The sequence below is a fragment of the Silene latifolia genome, chromosome 10, assembly GCF_048544455.1.
Source record: "Silene latifolia isolate original U9 population chromosome 10, ASM4854445v1, whole genome shotgun sequence".
Classification (NCBI taxonomy): domain Eukaryota; kingdom Viridiplantae; phylum Streptophyta; class Magnoliopsida; order Caryophyllales; family Caryophyllaceae; genus Silene; species Silene latifolia.
Window position 1 is genome coordinate 1,835,942 of NC_133535.1, and position 21,457 is coordinate 1,857,398.

General features: G+C 35.0%; 1 protein-coding gene across 1 annotated transcript; it reads left to right on the forward strand.

Annotated features, from left to right (window-relative positions):
* Positions 1–10,351: 10,351 nt before the first annotated feature.
* On the forward strand, positions 10,352–20,943 carry LOC141604654 (amino acid permease 6-like). The gene is made up of 7 exons (XM_074423092.1): positions 10,352–10,612; positions 11,741–11,974; positions 13,997–14,090; positions 15,146–15,360; positions 15,774–15,916; positions 19,591–19,818; positions 20,380–20,943. The coding sequence occupies exons 1-7, from the start codon at positions 10,498–10,500 to the stop codon at positions 20,809–20,811; spliced, it is 1,461 nt and encodes a 486-aa protein (XP_074279193.1). The 5' UTR covers positions 10,352–10,497; the 3' UTR covers positions 20,812–20,943.
* The last annotated feature ends 514 nt before the right edge of the window (positions 20,944–21,457 follow it).

A 21,457-nucleotide genomic window follows, 5' to 3' on the forward strand; every position in this document is an offset into this window, starting at 1 on the left:
GCCTCAAATAACGAGCTTTAACACATTTTTCACGATAATCCGAGTTTCGGCGAATGCTGTTTTGTGGCACACCGGCATCCCCAAATGTCTAACGTTGGTGCTCAAACTTTGCGTGGCCGCTTTATCTGACCCGAGGAACTTTCTATGTGATTTCCGGAGAATTTTGTTTCGGGACCCCGGAATCCCGAAAAACCGTGTATTATACACTTCAATTTCAGCCGTTCGGAAGGTCGTACCGAACCCTGTTTCTTTTTCTCCCTGTTTTTCAATCACGCGTTCGAGCTCATTTCAGGAATCAACCTGTTCGATTTCAGCCTCAAATAACGAGATTTAACACATTTTTCACGATAATCCGAGTTTCGGCAAATGCTAGTTTGATGAACACCGGCCTCCCCCAAATGTCTTTCGTTGGTGCTCAAACTTTGCGTGGCCGTTTTATCTGACCCGGGGAACTTTCTATGTGATTTCCGGAGAATTTTGTTCCTGGACCCCTGAATCTCGAAAAACCGTGTATTATACACTTCAGTTTCAGACGTTCGGAAGGTCGTACCGGACCCCGTTTCATTTTCTCCCTGTTTTTCAATCACGCGTCCGAGCTCATTTCAGGAATCAACATGTTCGATTTCAGCCTCAAATAACGAGCTTTAACACATTTTTCACGATAATCCGAGTTTCGGCAAATGCTACTTTGTGGCACACTGACACCCCCCAAATATCTTCCGTTGGTGCTCAAACTTTGCGTGGCCGCTTTATCTGACCCGGGGAACTTTCTATGTCATTTCCGGAGAATTTTGTTCCGGGACCCCGGAATCCCGAAAAACCGTGTATTATACACTTCAATTTCAGCCGTTCGGAAGGTCGTAGCGAACCCTGTTTCTTTTTCTCCCTGTTTTTCAATCACGCGTCCGACCTCATTTCAGGAATCAACCTGTTCGATTTCAACCTCAAATAACGAACTTTAACACATTTTTCACGATAATCCGAGTTTCGGCGAATGCTGTTTTGTGGCACACCGGCATCCCCAAATGTCTAACGTTGGTGCTCAAACTTTGCGTGGCCGCTTTATCTGACCCGAGGAACTTTCTATGTGATTTCCGGAGAATTTTGTTTCGGGACCCCGGAATCCCGAAAAACCGTGTATTATACACTTCAATTTCAGCCGTTCGGAAGGTCGTACCGAACCCTGTTTCTTTTTCTCCTTGTTTTTCAATCATGCGTCCGAGCGCATTTCAGGAATCAACCTGTTCGATTTCAACATCAAATAACGAACTTTAACACATTTTTCACGATAATCCGAGTTTCGGCGAATGCTGGTTTGTGGCACACCGGCACCCCCAAATGTCGTCCGTTGGTGCTCAAACTTTGCGTGGCCGCTTTATCTGACCCGAGAAACTTTATATGCGATTTCCGGAGAATTTTGTTCCGGGACCCCGAAATCCCGAAAAACCGTATATTATACATTTCTATTTCAGCCGTTCGGAAGGTCGTACCGGACCCTGTTTCTTTTTATCTCTGTTTTTCAATCACGCGCCCGAGCTCATTTCAGGAATCAACCTGTTCGATTTCAGCCTCAAATAACGAGCTTTAACACATTTTTCACGATAATCCGAGTTTCGGCGAATGCTGGCTTGTGGCACACTGGCACCCCCAAATGTCTTCCGTTGGTGCTCAAACTTTGCGTGGCCGCTATATCTGACCCGAGGAACTTCATGCGATTTCCGGAGAATTTTGTTCCGGGACCCCGGAATCCCGAAAAACCGTGTATTATACACTTCTATTTCAGCCGTTCGGAAGGTCGTACCGGACCCAATTTCTTTTTATCCCTGTTTTTCAATCACGCGCCCGAGCTCATTTCAGGAATCAACCTGTTCGATTTTAGCCTCAAATAACGAGCTTTAACACATTTTTCACGATAATCCGAGTTTCAGAGAATGATGGTTTGTGGCACACTGGCACCCCCAAATGTCTTCCGTTGGTGGTCAAACTTTGCGTGGCCGCTTTATCTGACCCGAGGAACTTTTTATGCGATTTCCGGAGAATTTTGTACCGGGACCCCGGAATCCCGAAAAACCGTGTACATTTCAATTTCAGCCGTTCGGAAGGTCGTACCGGACCCTGTTTCTTTTTCCCTGTTTTTCAATCACGCGTCCGAGTTTATTTCAGGAATAAACTTGTTCGATTTCAGCCTCAAATAACGAGCTTTAACCCATTTTTCACGATAATCCGAGTTTCGGCGAATGATGGTTTGTGGCACACCGGCACTCCCAAATGTCTTCCGTTGGTGCTCAAACTTTGCGTTGCCACTTTATCTGACCCGAGGAACTTTCTATGTGATTTCCGGAGAATTTTGTTCCGGTAACCCGGAGTCCCGAAAAACCGTGTATTATACATTTTAATTTCAGCCGTTCGGAAGGTCGTACCGGACCCTGTTTCTTTTTCTCCCTAATTTACAATCACGCGTCCGAGCGCATTTCAGGAATCAACCTGTTCGATTTCAACATCAAATAACGAACTTTAACACATTTTTCACGATAATCCGAGTTTCGGCGAATGCTGGTTTGTGGCACACCGGCACCCCCAAATGTCGTCCGTTTGTGCTCAAACTTTGTGTGGCCGCTTTATCTGACCCGAGAAACTTTATATGCGATTTCCGGAGAATTTTGTTCCGGGACCCCGGAATCCCGAAAAACCGTGTATATTACACTTCTATTTCAGCCGTTCGGAAGGTCGTACCAGACCCTATTTCTTTTTATCCCTGTTTTTCAATCACGCGCCCGAGCTCATTTCAGGAATCAACCTGTTCGATTTTAGCCTCAAATAACGAGCTTTAACACATTTTTCACGATAATCCGAGTTTCAGAGAATGATGGTTTGTGGCACACTGGCACCCCCAAATGTCTTCCGTTGGTGGTCTAACTTTGCGTGGCCGCTTTATCTGACCCGAGGAACTTTCTATGCGATTTCCGGAGAATTTTGTACCGGGACCCCGGAATCCCGAAAAACCGTGTATTATACATTTCAATTTCAGCCGTTCGGAAGGTCGTACCGGACCCTGTTTCTTTTTCCCTGTTTTTCAATCACGCGTCCGAGTTTATTTCAGGAATAAACTTGTTCGATTTTAGCCTCAAATAACGAGCTTTAACCCATTTTTCACGATAATCCGAGTTTCGGCGAATGATGGTTTGTGGCACACCGGCACCCCCAAATGTCTTCCGTTGGTGCTCAAACTTTGCGTTGCCACTTTATCTGACCCGAGGAACTTTCTATGTGATTTCCGGAGAATTTTGTTCCGGTACCCCGGAGTCCCGAAAAACCGTGTATTATACATTTCAATTTCAGCCGTTCGGAAGGTCGTACCGGACCCTGTTTCTTTTTCTCCCTAATTTACAATCACGCGTCCGAGCGCATTTCAGGAATCAACCTGTTCGATTTCAACATCAAATAACGAACATTAACACATTTTTCACGATAATCCGAGTTTCGGCGAATGCTGGTTTGTGACACACCGGCACCCCCAAATGTCGTCCGTTTGTGCTCAAACTTTTTGTGGCCGCTTTATCTGACCCGAGAAACTTTATATGCGATTTCCGGAGAATTTTGTTCCGGGACCCCGAAATCCCGAAAAACCGTGTATTATACACTTCTATTGCAGCCGTTCGGAAGGTCGTACCGGACCCTATTTCTTTTTATCCCTGTTTTTCAATCACGCGCCCGAGCTCATTTCAGGAATCAACCTGTTCGATTTTAGCCTCAAATAACGAGCTTTAACACATTTTTCACGATAAACCGAGTTTCGGCGAATGCTAGTGTAGCACACCGGCACCCTCAAATGTCTTCCGTTGGTGCTCAAACTTTGCGTGGCCGCTTTATCTGACCCGAGGAACTTTCTATGCGATTTCCAGAGAATTTTGTTCCGGGACCCCGGAATCCCGAAAAACCGTGTATTATACACTTCAATTTCAGCCGTGCGGAAGGTCGTACCGGACCCTATTTCTTTTTATCCCTGTTTTTCAATCACGCGCCCGAGCTCATTTCAGGAATCAACCTGTTCGATTTTAGCCTCAAATAACGAGCTTTAACACATTTTTCACGATAAACCGAGTTTCGGCGAATGCTGGTTTGTAGCACACCGGCACCCTCAAATGTCTTCCGTTGGTGCTCAAACTTTGCGTGGCCGCTTTATCTGACCCGAGGAACTTTCTATGCGATTTCCGGAGAATTTTGTTCCGGGACCCCGAATCCCGAAAAACCGTGTATTATACACTTCAATTTCGGCCGTGCGGAAGGTCGTACGGACCACTGTTTCTTTTTATCCTGTTTTTCAATAACGCGCCCGAGCTCATTTCAGGAATCAACCTGTTCGATTTCAGCCTCAAATAACGAGCTTTAACACATTTTTCACGATAATCCGAGTTTCGGCGAATGCTGGTTTGTGGCACATCGGCACCCCCAAATGTCTTCCGTTGGTGCTCAAACTTTGCGTGGCCGCTTTATCTGGCCCGAGGAACTTTCTATGTGATTTCCGGAGAATTTTGTTCCGGGACCCCGGTATCCCGAAAAACGGTGTATTATACACTTCAATTTCAGCCGTTCTGAAGGTCGTAACGGACCCTGTTTCTTTTTCTCCTTGTTTTTCAATCACGCGTCCGAGCTGATTTCAGGAATCAACCTGTTCGATTTCAGCCTCAAATAACGAGCTTTAACACATTTTTCACGATAATCCGAGTTTCGGCGAATGCGGGTTTGTGGCACACCGGCACCCTCAAATGTCTTCCGTTGGTGCTCAAACTTTGCGTGGCCGTTTTATCTGACCCGAGGAACTTTCTTAGCGATTTTCGGAGAATTTTTTACCGGGACCCCGGAATCCCGAAAAACCGTGTATTATACACTTCAATTTCAGCCGTTCGGAAGGTCGTACCGGACCCTGTTTCTTTTTATCCCTGTTTTTCAATTACGCGTCCGAGCTCATTTCAGGAATCAACCTGTTCGATTTCATCCTCAAATAACGAGCTTTAACATTTTTTTCACGATAATCCGAGTTTCGGCGAATGATGGTTTGTGGCACACCGGCACCCCTAAATTTCTTCCGTTGGTGCTCAAACTTTGCGTGGCCGCTTTATCTGACCCGAGGAACTTTCAATGTGATTTCCGGAGAATTTTGTTCCGGGACCCCGGAATCCGGAAAAACCGTGTATTATACACTTTAATTTCAGCCGTTCGGAAGGTCGCTTTTCTCCCTGTTTTTCAATCACGCGTCCGAGCTCATTTCAGGAATCAACCTGTTCGATTTCAGCCTCAAATAACGAGCTTTAACAAATTTTTCACGATAATCCGAGTTTCGGCGAATGGTGAAATAATTAATATTAATGCGGTAATAGTGAATGTAACAATAATTACAGCGGGAGTATTATCAATATTAATGCGGCAGTAGTGACAATAACAATAATTAAGGCGGGAGTAGTGAAAGTAATAATGATTACGAGCAAGTAGTGAAATGTCATTACTATTATTTCATTAATAAGAGTAAAATATTAATAGCGGAAGTAGTAAATTTGTCTCAAAATTTATTTTATCGTAATTTTAGGATATGTCATAGAAAAATATATTAATGATAAATTTATGGGTTATGCAACTTTAAGTAATTTTATTTAATGAAAAAAAAAAATTAATGGTAAGTAGAGGTAGCTCGAGCGAAGCCGGGCACCAATACTAGTTTAGTATATAGGGGATTTGTTTAACTTTCTATTCTGATAATGTTTTTTTTTTTTTGGTAAAGAGGGAACCCGCAGCTGCTACCTTCGGTGCGCGCACTGGGTAGCCCTCGGGTGTACGTGATAGCCTGCAAACCCCGTATACTAGGTAAGCCACCCGAGGGTGACGGGCTCAAAGTCTATTAGGCATGGACTTAGGCCAAGAATGCTCCACAAGATTTTGCTCTCGGGGAGGCTCGAACCGATTCTCTTGGAAATTTCACCCAAGTTTTAACCACTAAACTCCACCTTACAAACCGTATATAAGACCGTTTTATGTTGCGATATGGTCTTTTAGTGGTTAAAACACCCAATTATTACTATTACTATTGATGAATGAAGTTTTACCCACAGTAATGAAGTTTTACCCACTGAAACACCGTCTTGCACAATAATTATTATTGTACTCCATAATAAAAAAAACTTAAATAAGTACTTCCTCGGTTTCTTTTAGTGGTAAATGATAAATACAAATATACAATTAATGGTTTGTATTTAAGAAATTAAAAACGAAAATAAATACTTAATATATGCATTAATTACATTGATTTATGTCTAATTTATTCTTTAATTTCTAAATTAATACCAAATTTAGATAAATGTTAAATGTTTACAATCCATTGCCTTGTATTTATCATTTTCCTTCGTTTGATTCATTGTTATAGTACAAATCAAATACAAAGTATTTCTTTTTATATGTCGTTTCATTTTTATGATATTTACATCTTTTCTACAATTTCCAAGGCAACAGTAACTATGAAAAAGAAGAAATACTTTCTAACTACTCGTATTTGATTGGTGGGAAATAATATTTTTCTATTTTCAAAGAACATTATATTTACTATACATATTTATTGTAATGTAATGTCTATTTCCGAGGATTTCTTAATTCATGTGCTCCATTAATTTAAAGCCACAAATAAAAAGAAACCAAGTGAGCAAACAAGTGAAAACTCAAAACCCTAAAATTAAAAATTAACACATTTGTACGTAATGAGATCCAAAGATAGGTTAAGCAGCCTACCAGACGAAATCCTGGTTCGAATCCTATCATTCATACCCACAAAACAAGTCATAACCTCCACAACATTGCTCTCGAAACGATATCGATTCCTTTGGTTTTCGCTGTCGTCTTTGATCTTTCATTACGACGGTAACTACGATAGATCATTTTGGTTCACTGACTTTATTGCAACAATTTTGATGTTCAACAATTCCAAAACCCTTGACAAATTTTCAATCAAATTTGACTACTGGTATACTCGTGATAATAGGTGCACAACAGTCAATACTTGGCTTCGTTATGCGGTAATGAAGTCCGTCAGAGAACTTCATCTCCACCTTAGTTTAGATTCCTATAAGTACAGCTTACCAGTGTCGATTTTTAACAACAATGTTGTGGAAGTTTTGAGTTTTAAGGGATGTCAATTTGACAAGCTTCCTAAGACTGTGTCATGGGGTTCGCTTAAGTCGTTTAGTGCTACGGATTGTGGCGCAATTAGTAGAGATAATATTCGGGTCATCGTTAAAGGCAGTCCGAAGATTGTGTGCTTGGATATTATTGATTGTTATGATGCTGATCGTGGTCGCAATGTGGATCATCATTACGAGTTCATCCGGTGTTAAATTCCTATATGGGCCTCGGCGTGCTCACATGTGACTCATATTATGGGTTAGAGTAATTCGTCACATCCGGAGTTGAGTTATTTACTTATTTTATTGCTAAAAGAAGCTTTTAGTGCATCGTTTAGCTTTTAATCGAGTAGAGTTTTTTAATTTTGTACCTACATTTCACATGAGGCACTTGAGGTAGATGGACTAGTGCAAATGCAGCCGTAGTGAATCTTATTTGATGTATTAGGAGTTTTAAATATTTGAGGTTCGTACATTACTATTGCCAAGTAGAGCTGGCCATTAGCACAGCTGACCCGACTTGAGCCCATCGTTGGCCTGGGTTAAAAATCCAGCTCGGTCCGCCCTTGGCCCGTCATTTTAACAAAAAATAAAAATAATAATAATAAATTGGTAAGGCACGCCAGCTCGACCCGCCTCAGGCCCTAACACGAGTCAAGCATATCCCAGCCCGACCCGGGCAAGCCCGCCTCTCCCCTGGCCTGACCAAGAGAGCCCGGCCCGAATATAGGTCTATCGCCATGAAAATCAAGGAATGACGTTCTCATATAAGAATTGGTGTTAAAAAAAAAGTAATGATCGTCTCATATTTATTAAGATCTTCCACATTTTCTAAAACGAAAAATTCATAAAAATCTTCCACTTTTCTTATTTATCTATAATTTGTGGTTAATATAACACTAGTATAGAACCCGTGCTATATCATAATCATAATTTAGTAAGAGGAGTTTCCAGAGAGGTGTCGTATTAATATTATTTAAATAAATTGAATGTAAATTTAATTTAATGTTAAAATGTAAGGAATTATATTTATTATTGCCTAAGATAGAATGAAGATTGACAGCAATTATTTGACGGCTATATTATTGTGCACAATATTGTAAAAGGGAATAGCATAATAATTGACAGCAATATATTATTGACTATAATATATTATTATTATTATTATTATTGATTGACCTTAATATTTTGACTACAATATATTAGAAGGGAATATATTATCCATATGGGTTGAAGTTGAGCGGGAATAACACATACTCCCTCCTATTCAGCCTATACTTCCCCTTTTATTATAATACTCCTCACATATATTGGAGAAAGGGGAACTATAGGCTGAATAGGATTGAGTATGTGTTATTCTTTTAGTTTATAGAGAATGTAAGCCTACATTTTCTCTAAATCAGTGTGTAAGATCATATAGAATAGGAATGAGTAATACTTTTCAAAATATTTGAAAATTTATCTGAAAAATAAAGCGAAATACCTTACATGGGAAATTACAATTGACTATGTAGGTAAGGGTGTTCACATGCATAAACAAATAGATAATGTATGAAAAATAATACTCCGTAAAGCTTATTACCGTCATAAGCCTGTGATCTCTCACAATCCTTATTCTACTTATAGCTTGTGAGAGATTACAAACTTTTGACGAAAATTATCCGTCATAATAAATGAGAATTTGTGTTAGAATTAGTTAGTCTCTTGTTAAAGACGACGTACAATACAACATCGTGTATAAAATGCTTTGGTCGGTGTATTTCTTACTACTAAAAATGAGGAGTGGAAGTTAATTTTGTGGGCATAAGTAAGTAAAATAACATATGGTTTTACGAAACAATGGTGTAAATCCGTTTTACACACGAATTCTTGTTATTTTAGTTAGTTTAATTAAATGTCGAATAAATTAATCTTTCATATTTAGATAAAAAGCTGAGCATTTAGAGTTCGTAATAACACGTTGATCGGTCACAATTCACATATCTACGACAAAATAACAAAAATTAATCATACAATTCAGTTCTAGATCCGTGTTTAGTATATTAACTTACAACTATATAGTATAATTGAACGATTAATACAAACGAATTTAGAAAATATACAAAAAATTAATGCTTTATTTGGTTCCAATTTATCTTGTAGGTATATTTATCATCAATCAATCTTCAATTGGATAAATTTATCTTATACAATTGATACAAAGTTATAACGTCAAGTTATTTTCATAAAAGGATATGAATTTTGATGATACCCTTCCATAAGAGGTGAACTTAATACTCATGTTCTCCACTAAAAACATTGACTTCAATTCCCACGGCATTAATTGATTGCTTATCTAAGTATGTATCCTTTGTCGAGTAAGTCTTCCTTAAAACGACACTATCTATCTTAAATTTAAAACATATAAAATATTATACAACTTATATTTATAAAACTGCATAGAAAAAAATAATATTATCTTATATATATACACGAGTGATATGATATTTAACTCGTCTGAAACCTAAAACGGATTGAGTCGATTTAAATGGAAATTTATGCCTCCTTTGTCGCCCCCTTGCATTTTGGACCACCTCAAAAATATTTCTACAAATTTCCTCCATTATTAATTACTTTGGCAAAAATTACCATCTATATCTAGCTAATTAAGATCATTAATGCATAGTCATCACAATCTTATCCCGTTTTTGAAAACACCGAAAATTTAATTTTAGACTCGATAAAATATTCTTTCGAAAAATTATCGACTAACTACTAATCACGAACAAAGACGGAATAATATAGAGAATACATAAAATCGTAATTTTCTCCATTGTCCCGCGCTTTTTTTAACCTATTCCGTTTTTTGTTCTCTAAGTGATTTATTTAACTTTGTATATACCACTTACATAAAACTACCGTCTCCCGTGTAAAGAAGTATGTAAAAGGATCGTTTCATACGGTAAAACGATAATATACAATAATTGTCGATAATAGATAAACAAATAATCAGAACACTGGATAATTTAATGATGTGTTTTTCTAACTTATGTCCACTAAGCATAGGATAATAAACCAAAAAAGAAAAGAAGTAAATGCTATTTTTATGGAAAATTGTAATATTTTATCACTTTTTACTTTTCTTTACAAAAATGCATTTAATTCTTTCCTTTTTGGATTTCCTTAGCCTATGCCTAGTAATTACAACCATTTATAACTTTCCAACTCCCTCAATAATATATAAATATATAACCTCCCCTATTTCAATCCTCCCATCACAAAAAAACAAAGAAAAATTCCTCAAAATTATTACACTATAAATTGAAGTCTATATTGATAGAGAGAAGGCCAAAAAATGGCACCGTCAAATAACAATAACACCATGTTCATTGAACAAGGTGGTCTTCCTTCAAACAATATTCAACTTTCCAACAAAATTCTTGATGATGATGGCCGTCCCAAAAGAACTGGTATCTCTCACCCTTTCTACTCTCTATTCACCATTTTTCTCAGCCAATTAATTATTTTGTGAGACGGTTTTATCATGTTACTATGTTATGTGATTTTTATATATAAAAATATTCGTGTATCAGTAATAAATAAGTGTTTAACCAATTTAAAGGAATGTCTCGGTTTTTTGCCACCCTTATTAATTCTTCCCCTTTTTAATGGATTAATTGTAACGGTGGAGCGATAGGGCTAGCAGGAGTTGTCGTCTGCAAAAAAAAAAAAAAAAAAGTGAAAACTCTAGTTAATGTTGTTTTTAAATTTTTTGATTTTTTTTTTAAGTTACACTGTTGTATATTGTCCACTATAGTTTGAAATATACGATTTAGACTTTAGATTTAAATTCTAACCCCGTCACTATACATTAACCATAAGAATGATGTAATAACTTGGGATAATCACATAAGAATGTATTAAGATTTTTAAAATTTGTATTATCAATTTAAACATATCTACTCATATAAATATATAATCACATAAGAGAATTATAAAACTACTATGATAAATGCGTAAAATAGTAAAATACGATTAAGTCTCTTATAAAGCGATTTTACAATAATAACTAAATAAAAGACAATACAGAAACATGGTAATTGATATACGAAGTATTTTTTTTTTTTAGTAAGAAATAATTAAGCAAAATTACATTTAATTTTTTGTACAAGAATTTGGTAACAATTTAATATCTAACGTTGTAAACATGATTTTTTAAAATAATTTTAAAACAATAACTAAATAAAAGACAATACAGAAACATGGTAATTGATACGGAGTATATTTTTTTTTTAGTAAAAAATAATGGGTAATGTACCGCCCTAAATTTAAGAACTAAATTAGTTCCCAAAATGAAATTAAATTAGGAATTTATGACACAATTACGTGTAAATTGATGTCATTAATGCCCTTAGGGCTGTATTTATCTTTTTCCAAAAATATTTAAGCAAAATGACATTTGATTTTTTGTACAAGAATTTGGTAACAAAATATCTAACGTTATAAACATGATTTTTTAAAATAGTTTTAAAACAATTTAATATAAAACCATTTTATACAAGACTGTATCTAACCAAATGTGTACCTTTATGACACAGGGACGGTTTTAACGGCGAGCGCGCACATAATAACGGCGGTGATCGGGTCGGGTGTGTTGTCATTGGCATGGGCAATAGCTCAACTAGGATGGGCAATAGGACCAGCAGTGTTGGTGACATTTTCATTCATAACGTATATGACGTCTATCATGTTAGCTGACGGATATAGGTCACCCGACCCGGTTACCGGCAAGAGAAATTATTCTTACATGGAAGTTGTTCGATCTAATTTAGGTATATATTGATTTTTTTCCTTATAATTCATTTAGTATTTAGTATTATTTGGAATTAATTTATAGTTTGATTATTTTCCTTTTTTTTGAAAATTGTTACTTTATCGGTTTTAGATTTATTGGCGCGTTTGATTTTGGTGGTTAAATTACGTTAATTTTATATGAGACCGTGTTATCCATACAACGTACTCGATTTATATTACACTAGGTTTGGTGCCCGGCTTCGCCCGGGCTACCTCTATTTACCGTTAATTTTTTTTTTCAATGAAATAAACTATGTTGGAGTTGTCTAACTCACACGTTTACTATTAGTAATATATTTTTCTATGACATATCTTGTAATTATAATGAAATGTAAAATTTATTTTCAAATTATGAGACAAGTTCACTATCCCGCTATTAATATTTAATATTATTACTTTCACGACATTTTTTTGTTAATATCATTACGTTCACTACTCCCGTGGTTACTATTGTTTCTTTTACTAATTCCTCTATTTTTTTTGTTAAATTCATTATTCCCGTTAATTTTATCCGTCCTATATTTAAATAAATAAAATATTTCCTTGAGTCGATTGGTTATTTAATTGTTCATACTTTTTCTCATTGTTACCACTGTTACTTTCACTACATTCGTTGTTACATTCACTACTCCCACTGTCATTATTATAACTGTCACTACTCCCACATTAATACCGTTAATTTAGTTTTATTAATCTCGTTGCTGCTACTATTACTTTTACTACATTTAACTTAATTTATAATTCTATGATGATACTAATTAATTCCATAAGTGGGCATGTTAATTTTAAGGAAAATCACTATATTATTGTGTTTTCTAAATTTAATTACTTTAATTTAATGTAGTTTCCATAAATATTCTTCATCAAGACATGTTTATATTATACTTTTAACCAAAACTATATAATATTTACATTGAGATCCCTTTATCAGGTCCATCACACGGTGCTATTGATTTAAAACTATATAGTATATTTAATTTGTATAAATTTCTTTAATTACATTGAAGTCCCTTGGTTTCTGGAATTAATATATAGTATTGATTGATTGATTGATTGATACGGTCATACGGAGTACCTAATTTTGTAATGACTTGGTTATATGTTTACAAAATTAATTGTTAATTACGTTGATATTCCACTATAACAATTATAATATTATTTTCCTCCTTATTTTTAAATTCATTTAGACAATTAGTATTGTTTTAATTCATTTATAGTTTGATTATTTTCCATTTTATTTGAAAGTGTTACTCTATCTGTCTTGGATTTATTGGCGCGTTTGATTTTGGTGGTTAAATTACTTATCATCTTTGTCTATGTACAAAATATTATATGCCGTTTTATCCATACAATGTACTGAGTTTACATTACATACATGATTTTGTTAATTTCACTATAACAATTTTAATACTACTATATCGTCACCATCTCATTTTTCATAATATTTAGAGATGATTATTGGTGAAAAAAAAAGGGAAATGATAAATACAGCCCTTAGAGGAGTTAGGGCCGTATTTAAGGTGTCAAAAAAGGAATGAAAACCTTAAATCAAACATTAATGACATTAATTTACGCGTAATTGTGTCTTAAATTCCTAATTTAATTACATTTTGGAAAGTAATTTAGTTCTTAATTACAGCCCTTATGGCTGTATTTATCATTACCGACAAAAAAATGGAAAAAAAAAAAGTTGACTCCCATGTCAACGTTGATGAGAATTTCCATCTGATATATGTACGTGTGATATTTAAGGTGCAGCTGTCACTGATTTCAACACAGTAGGTCCAATGTGCACCCAAGTACTTTAGTAACTCTCAGAAAGCATTAATAAGACCGGTTTTATATTAGAAGACGGTATTTTTACATACAGTATAAAACAACCGCTGACCCAATAAAACGATTTTAGACGATAATTACTTGTTATTATTAGAATTGTGACGAGGAAGCTAAGCATTAATAATGACAATTGTTGTTGATAATTGAATGATGTTGTTGATCAGGTGGGAAGAAAGTACAATTGTGTGGCATTGCGCAATATGTGAATTTGGTTGGTGTCTCAATTGGATACACCATTACTGCTTCTATTAGCATGGTGTAAGTCTTACGATACTTTTCATATACGACTTTCGTTCTTGGCAGTTCAATTAACTACATTTAATACTCTTTATTATACAATACTCATAGAACATTATTGTTTTTCGAGTTGAGCCTTTGACTCCAATTTCTACAAAAATATAATTATACCATTAGAATCCTTACGGAAAAGAATTTCATATAAATGAGTAGATTTTCAGTAAGTGAATTATACATCTGATGTATTACCACTAATTCATAGTTTCTGAGCATTATAATAATTTTTTTGAGTTTTGTTTTAAAAAATTTGAGTTTTAATATAAATTTTTTGAGTTTATTTACTTGAACATTAAACTCTAAAAAATTGCAATAATACTCAAAAACATTACATATAAGTTTAGTAAAATTTGAGTTTTGACGGAAAAAAATAAAATCTAACTTATAAATTTTAATAAGCTCAAAAAAAACATACATATACTCAAAAACAAATAAAGTTTGTGGAAATAAGCTCAAAAAATATAGATATATGCTCAAAAACAAAAAAGTTGGAGGTAATACCTCCGATGTATGTTCCTTTTTCTCCGAGTCTTCAGATACGACTTTCGTTCTTGACAGTTTGATTAACTATATTTATTACTCTTTATTATACAGTTTAGAACATTTTTGTTTTTCGAGTTGAGCCTTTAACTTCAATTTCTACAAAAATATATTTGTCCGTTCAAAAATTACAAAATTATAAATATTATGAATGATATTGACAAGAAATAAAGTCAATATTTCAAAATAAATTATCAATTACACCCACGCTTAATCCTTTTTTTGTACACTTGCTCCCAAATTAATAGCTCGGGTTATAATTTGCACCCAATGTCATTTTTAGGTGAAAAAATAATAATAAAGTGACGATTTTGCCCCAACATCTATTCTCTTCTTTATACTCTATTTCAAAATAATAAAACGTGGACGTAATTGATAATTTAATCTATTTCAAAATGTAAAAACGACGTAGATAAAAATTAAATAAGTTAAATTATTTATTTAATTATCTAATATGTAATTTAATTTGAATGAAACAGGGCAGTGAAAAGATCAAACTGTTTCCATAGAGAAGGACACCATGCATTATGCTACACATCAAACACAGGATATATGATAGCATTTGCATGCATGGAAATTGTACTTAGTCAAATTCCTGATTTTCATGAACTTTCTTGGCTCTCCATTCTTGCTGCTGTTATGTCCTTTGCTTACGCTTCCATCGGTCTCGCCCTTTCCCTTGCCAGTGTCGTAGGTACGATCCTCGCTCTCTATCTTGTCCCGTCTACTCGCGGACCAAGAATCGTAGAGACTCTATTCTCAAAATATAAAAACAATCGATCTTACAAAGAAAGAGCTAGTCAGGCTGTTTTACTAATATTGCGTAAAACAAATTCTTAGACAAAATAAATAAACAAACTTTTGTTTATTTATTTTGTCTAAGAATTTATTTTACGCAATATTAACCTTTTGTTTATTTATTTTGTCTAAGAATTTGTTTTACGCAATATTAGTGTAAAACAGCCTGACTAAATATTTCTTTATTAAAATATGAATTTAAGAATAAAGTGTGCATGCAGGTGATGAGAGGATGATATTAAGACACGGTATTAATAAATGACGCTATTTTATTTTCCGTTTTGGTGCTTAAATTAAATTGAATACTAGGTGGAGGTATGGGGAAGACAACATTGACGGGAGTAGCCGTAGGACCAAAATTATCATCGATGGATAAAGTATGGAGATGTTTTCAAGCAATTGGCAACATTGCTTTTGCATATGCTTATTCTAATGTCCTCGTCGAGATACAAGTAAGTTTACAAATCAGTCTGTTCCATTGAATTTCATACATTTTTCTTTTTTGAGGGTTGAACTTGAGTTTATGTGTTTTTTAGAGTGGCAATGATTGACACGATGCGAAAATATGACAGGAACCCGATACGAAGTTAGCGGATTAATTTAGGTTAAGATATCGTGACCCATTTAAGTAATTGGGTTGATACGAACATGACACGAAACTTAAATTAGTCGGGTTAGGATTGAGCTTTTTTGACACGAGCCCGACACGAATAACCCATTTACTTAAAAGTATCATAATATATTTGTATTTAATCAATAATGCAAACAAACAACTTAAAAATAAGCATTTTTATTCATCATTTTTGGGATAATAGAGTTATAACGCTTAGCTTATTTTATTTGTTTATTGGGTGAAATGGGTTAATTGGGTTAAAAATGACCTGTTAAAAGATAAATGGGTTAAACGGGTCGGGTTAAATAGGTTGGTTTAGGGTTGAGACAAAAGACCCTTTTATGTAATTGAGTCGGGTGGGGTTGGGTACTGGTGACCCGTTTAAAATTGACACGGACACGAATACGACACGATCTGATCGGTTTGATCTGTTTGTCAGGTCTAGTGTTTTTATTTGAACTCGATTTTACCATTAAAACGGTATTGTTATCTTAAACAAAAATTTGTGATAATTTAGAAAGGACTTTCCTATGTGCTATAGCCTATAGAGAATATATGATGATGTTGATGCATGGATCTGAAAATGAGAGATCGAATATACCGCACTTTTTATGGTTGTGGCCTTGTGGGGGCGTATCACTTTGACTTGTGTTTAATTCCCCTCTATTTTGGCTATCACTGCATGTCTGTACTCTGCATCTCATCTGTTACTTGCAGGAATTTAGTACTGTTTCAGAAAATAAAGTCTGTTTAATTACTTACTCGTACATGATAAAAATGGTAAATACTAGGTTCAATTAAAAACTAGTAGTAGTAAAAAAAAAAACATTATTCTTAATTCTTATTATATAATTCTAAGTTTTGATGTCGTTTTTTGAACATTATATTGCATGGACCTAAATAATCGATCCATACTCCGTATAATTGAACCTGTTACTATCTGCGCTTGAACATTGAACTTGAATTCACTTGACCCGATCTAGTATATATGGCCAAAATGCTTATTGAAGGCTTAATGACCATCAATTTTGAATAACTTAGTAATAATAACACACCTGACTCTAAATTCGACCTGATCCACCTTTGCGTCTTTTAGTCTGCATGGTCCACACATGCACACGCACAAAAGCCCCAAAATTTTTAGCCCGTAAAACCAAAGTAAAGTAAGGATAAATAAACTTTGAAATTTGAAAACTAATTGAAAGCTAGTGTCTTGGTGGTTAGTAAGTAGATTTTTAAACACAAGACTCAAGTTCAAAACCCAATACCAACATTTATGTTTTTTTTTCATTGTTTTTATAAAACAGTTAAGTAAAATGATATATAGGGCCCCTTTTTTTCATTGTTTTTATAAAATAGTTTCGTAAAATATTATATAGGGCCTCATCTTTAGATTTCGCACAGGGGCCCCGAAAACTCCGAGACGGCCCTGATCTGACCTGACCTGACTGAATGGTCAAATGTTGAAAGCTACAAATTCTACGCATGACCACATAAACCTTCTCAACTTTTCTAAATTCCACATCAATCAATTTCGTGATAAAATGTGGGCCAAGCATGTAACATTGAATTGAGAATCCCAAAAAGTAGGTGAAACAACAATCTTGGAACAAATTCGTGCATCATGTCAATCTCTTTTATGGGCTTGCCCAAAAACCGGGTTAGGACTTTAGGCGGTGCAAAGTAAATAAATAATTCTTAACTAATATTGAATTGAGAATCTCACTTGACTAGCTTGACCGTTGACTTTTACTTTTTGAAAAAAATATACTTCTTAACTAATTAAAATAAAATTATTATGTAAGATCGTTTTGAAAATAATTCTTATAGAAGCCTATATAATAATAATAATAATAATAATAATAATAATAATAATAAATAAATAAATAAATAAATAAATAAGTGATTAGTTAAATCGATGGTGAACCGTTATAAATTTGTAATGGTCACAAGTAGGCCGGACAAATGGGTCAATCAGGCCAGGTTGGGGTTGAGTCAGTTCGTGTCGGTTCAACTCATTTGAGTTTAAGGTAAATTTCAGATCTATTACTCCCTCTATTCCAGACTCCCGGTGAATAGTTTAACTTGCTTTATTTTGTGAGGGGGAAATGAAGCAAACGTAAACTATTGACTGATAAGGATGCAGTATTATCAATGCAACTCCTTTATGATGCAACCATAGCCCATAAACTATTGGTTCGGATCTATTAGGATTACGGGAATACGGATCCTTAGTTCGGGTGTGGTATTGTTTTGATCGGGTCAATTTTGATATCTCTAGTCACAAGTCACAACTCACAAGAATTTGTGTTGATATTTTGCAAACATGACCATTTAAAGTGGTAGTCCATGTGCATTAAGACAAGTGTGGGTACCCATACTCCATAAGTCCATAGATATTGTGGCAAGATAAACTAGTTCGTGGCCTCATAACAAGCCCATACTATGTAGTATGTACTTCAATCATTATCTTTGTCCAAAGATGAATTTATGATAACGATAACTCAATAAACATAAGTTGTTTTTTCAACATAAATATATAATTCTCTTTTGGATTATTCATTTATTCTAGCATCTTTATTCGATACGAATATTATGATAGTGCCTTATATACTGTGATGATGCTATTGTTATTTTCACTACTTCGACCCTTCACAATAGTGAAAGTTTACGTTCTTTCCTCCCTTCTAAATTGTAGTTTTGTGGACGATGGTGGTCGACTTTGATCATTAATTTCTCAAATATATTTGGTGTATTTTGCGTAGTAATTTTTTTTTGAGTTAAAAGGACATTATTTTATTAAGGGAATCGAGCCTGAGACTTATTGCTTAAATACTTTCAGTATAGATACTATTTTGAAGCATATGTAACTAATACTCCCTCCTATTTAGAATAACTGTCCCATTTGCTATTTCCGTATATTTACATAACTCACCCATTTGCCATATTTGGACATGTTTAATGGCTTTCCTACCCTTGGCTCTTTTCTTTATTTACGACCCCAACCGCCCCTAACCCATTCTATTAGTAAACTTTTCAGTATTTAACTCTCTTATATTCTTACCCCTATACAATACTTTTGATTATTTAACTTCATTCCTTAATTTTCGTGCCATTGTCCAAATGGGACAGTTATTCCGAATAGGACGGAATAAAATATTCCAATAAAAATATTAGTTAAAATTGACAAAGTTTAAATTGTTTTTGTTTTGGTCACAAATATTAGTTATAATGAATAAAACAAAATGACGGACTTATTGAGACACTTAGGTAATGCTGTTGTTGTTTGAGTACTTTTTTGACACGATTATCATCTTAGTTAATGTTTGTGATTATCAATATGAAGTTAAGAACAATTTATTAATTTTATCTTTAACCATCGATTTAGACTTTTAGCTGAGGTTTTTCTAACTCGAGCTGCAAGAAGTTAACAATTGGTTAAAGTCATTTTGCATTAAGTATAAGCTAATGAATTTTACAACAAATAATTGATTTACATGTTAATGGTGACAGGATACACTAAAATCAGAACCAGCAGAAAACAAGCAAATGAAGAAGGCATCCCTGATTGGCGTCTCGGTCACTAGCATCTTTTACATACTCTGTGGTTGCCTTGGTTATGCAGCTTTTGGCAATGATGCTCCGGGAAATTTCCTTACTGGTTTCGGATTTTATGACCCTTTTTGGCTTGTCGATTTGGCTAATATCTTCATTGCCGTTCACTTAGTCGGTGCTTACCAGGTAAACAACCGTCGTTACAAGCCTCAATTAGGTTTTTTCATCGTGTTGTTTATGTTACGGGTTTGTTCAGGTTCGAGTTGTTTTTGGGTCAGTAATTACGAGTCCAGTCTATGCTCTAAGCCGAAAAAAAAAATTGTATGTTCTGGCCTAAAACATAACAAAAGAAAAAGAGTAAATTGATAAACAGTACCAATATAAGGACCCATTTTTATAAACAATACTAACATAATCAATAATTCGTAATCAGTATCAAAATATTAACTCTTTTATCTATGAATAGTACCAAGTCGGAGAAAGTCCAAGAAACCATCATTTAAAGTACAAATCTTGACTCATCCACTTCCAAACTCTTCTGTTAGATGAAAAGTAGGGAAAACAAAATGGAGTAAAAAGGCGACTTGGTACTATTTGTAGATAAAAGTTATTATTTTGGTACTGTTTACGAATTATTGATTATGTTGGTACTCTTTATAAAAAAAAGGTCTTTATATTGGTACTGTTTATCAATTTACTCGAAGAAGAATGCTGACAATATCTGTAAACCCGACTCTTGCAATGCAGGTTTTCACACAACCCGTATTCAGCTTCGTAGAGGCGCACGCCAAAAAACGTTGGCCAGACAACAAGTTCATAAACCGTGAACATCCGGTTGTGATTCCATTTGGGAGCGGAGTATACTACTTTAACTGGTTTAGACTTGTATGGCGGACAGTATACGTCATCCTAACTGCATTGTTCGCGATGATCTTCCCGTTCTTCAATGATTTCCTAGGTTTACTCGGTGCCCTCTCGTTTTGGCCACTGACCGTCTTTTTTCCTGTCGAATTGCACATTGCACAAGCCAAAGTGCCAAAGTACTCGCCCAAGTGGATCGCCCTTAAGCTACTTAGTTACGTCTGCTTAGTTGTGTCGCTGATTGCTGCTGCAGGATCCATTCAGGGACTTATCGTCGATGTTAAGAAATATCAGCCCTTTAAAGCTCCTCAAGGATGAAGGCTGTCTGATTTCATTTGTGTTTGTAAAAACTTTTAATGTGTGAGACATTGTAGGAGAACTTTGATACTCCAAATTGTGCTTTGTTACAGGATTATTAATTACAGAGATGATGACGATTAGCTTGTGTTAGACCGTTAGTGAAACAACCCAACCCGCACACCGTCGTAACATAATCCCTATATTTTTGGACCCATTATTTGTCTTTACTTAAAAGCCTAAAAGTATAAGGCCTTGTTTATAAGTGGTGGTTGGATTCCTTTATAAATATAGGGGAATGTAGCAAATGACCCCCAAAGGTTTGCTCTTATGTGCAAATTGTCAATGTGGGACAACTTTCCTCTCAAATTCTTTGGGTATTACAGTTAGTACGGTCGGTCTAATACCGTTAGTATTGTATAAGGCCATTTTATGTATACAACAAAGCTAATTTATCCCATACTAGTATAGACTCCTTGCATTGTGAATACACGGATAAAGAATTTTACATTTTAAGGTATAAATTTTAAATATTTTGTGCGTTTCTCACTTTCTCATACTTATAGCAAAATTAATCATGATAACTATAAATAGTGTCATGAATTTGGTATTTTAAATCATGATAATTAAATAGTGTCATGAATTTGGCATTTTAAAGAAAATACTT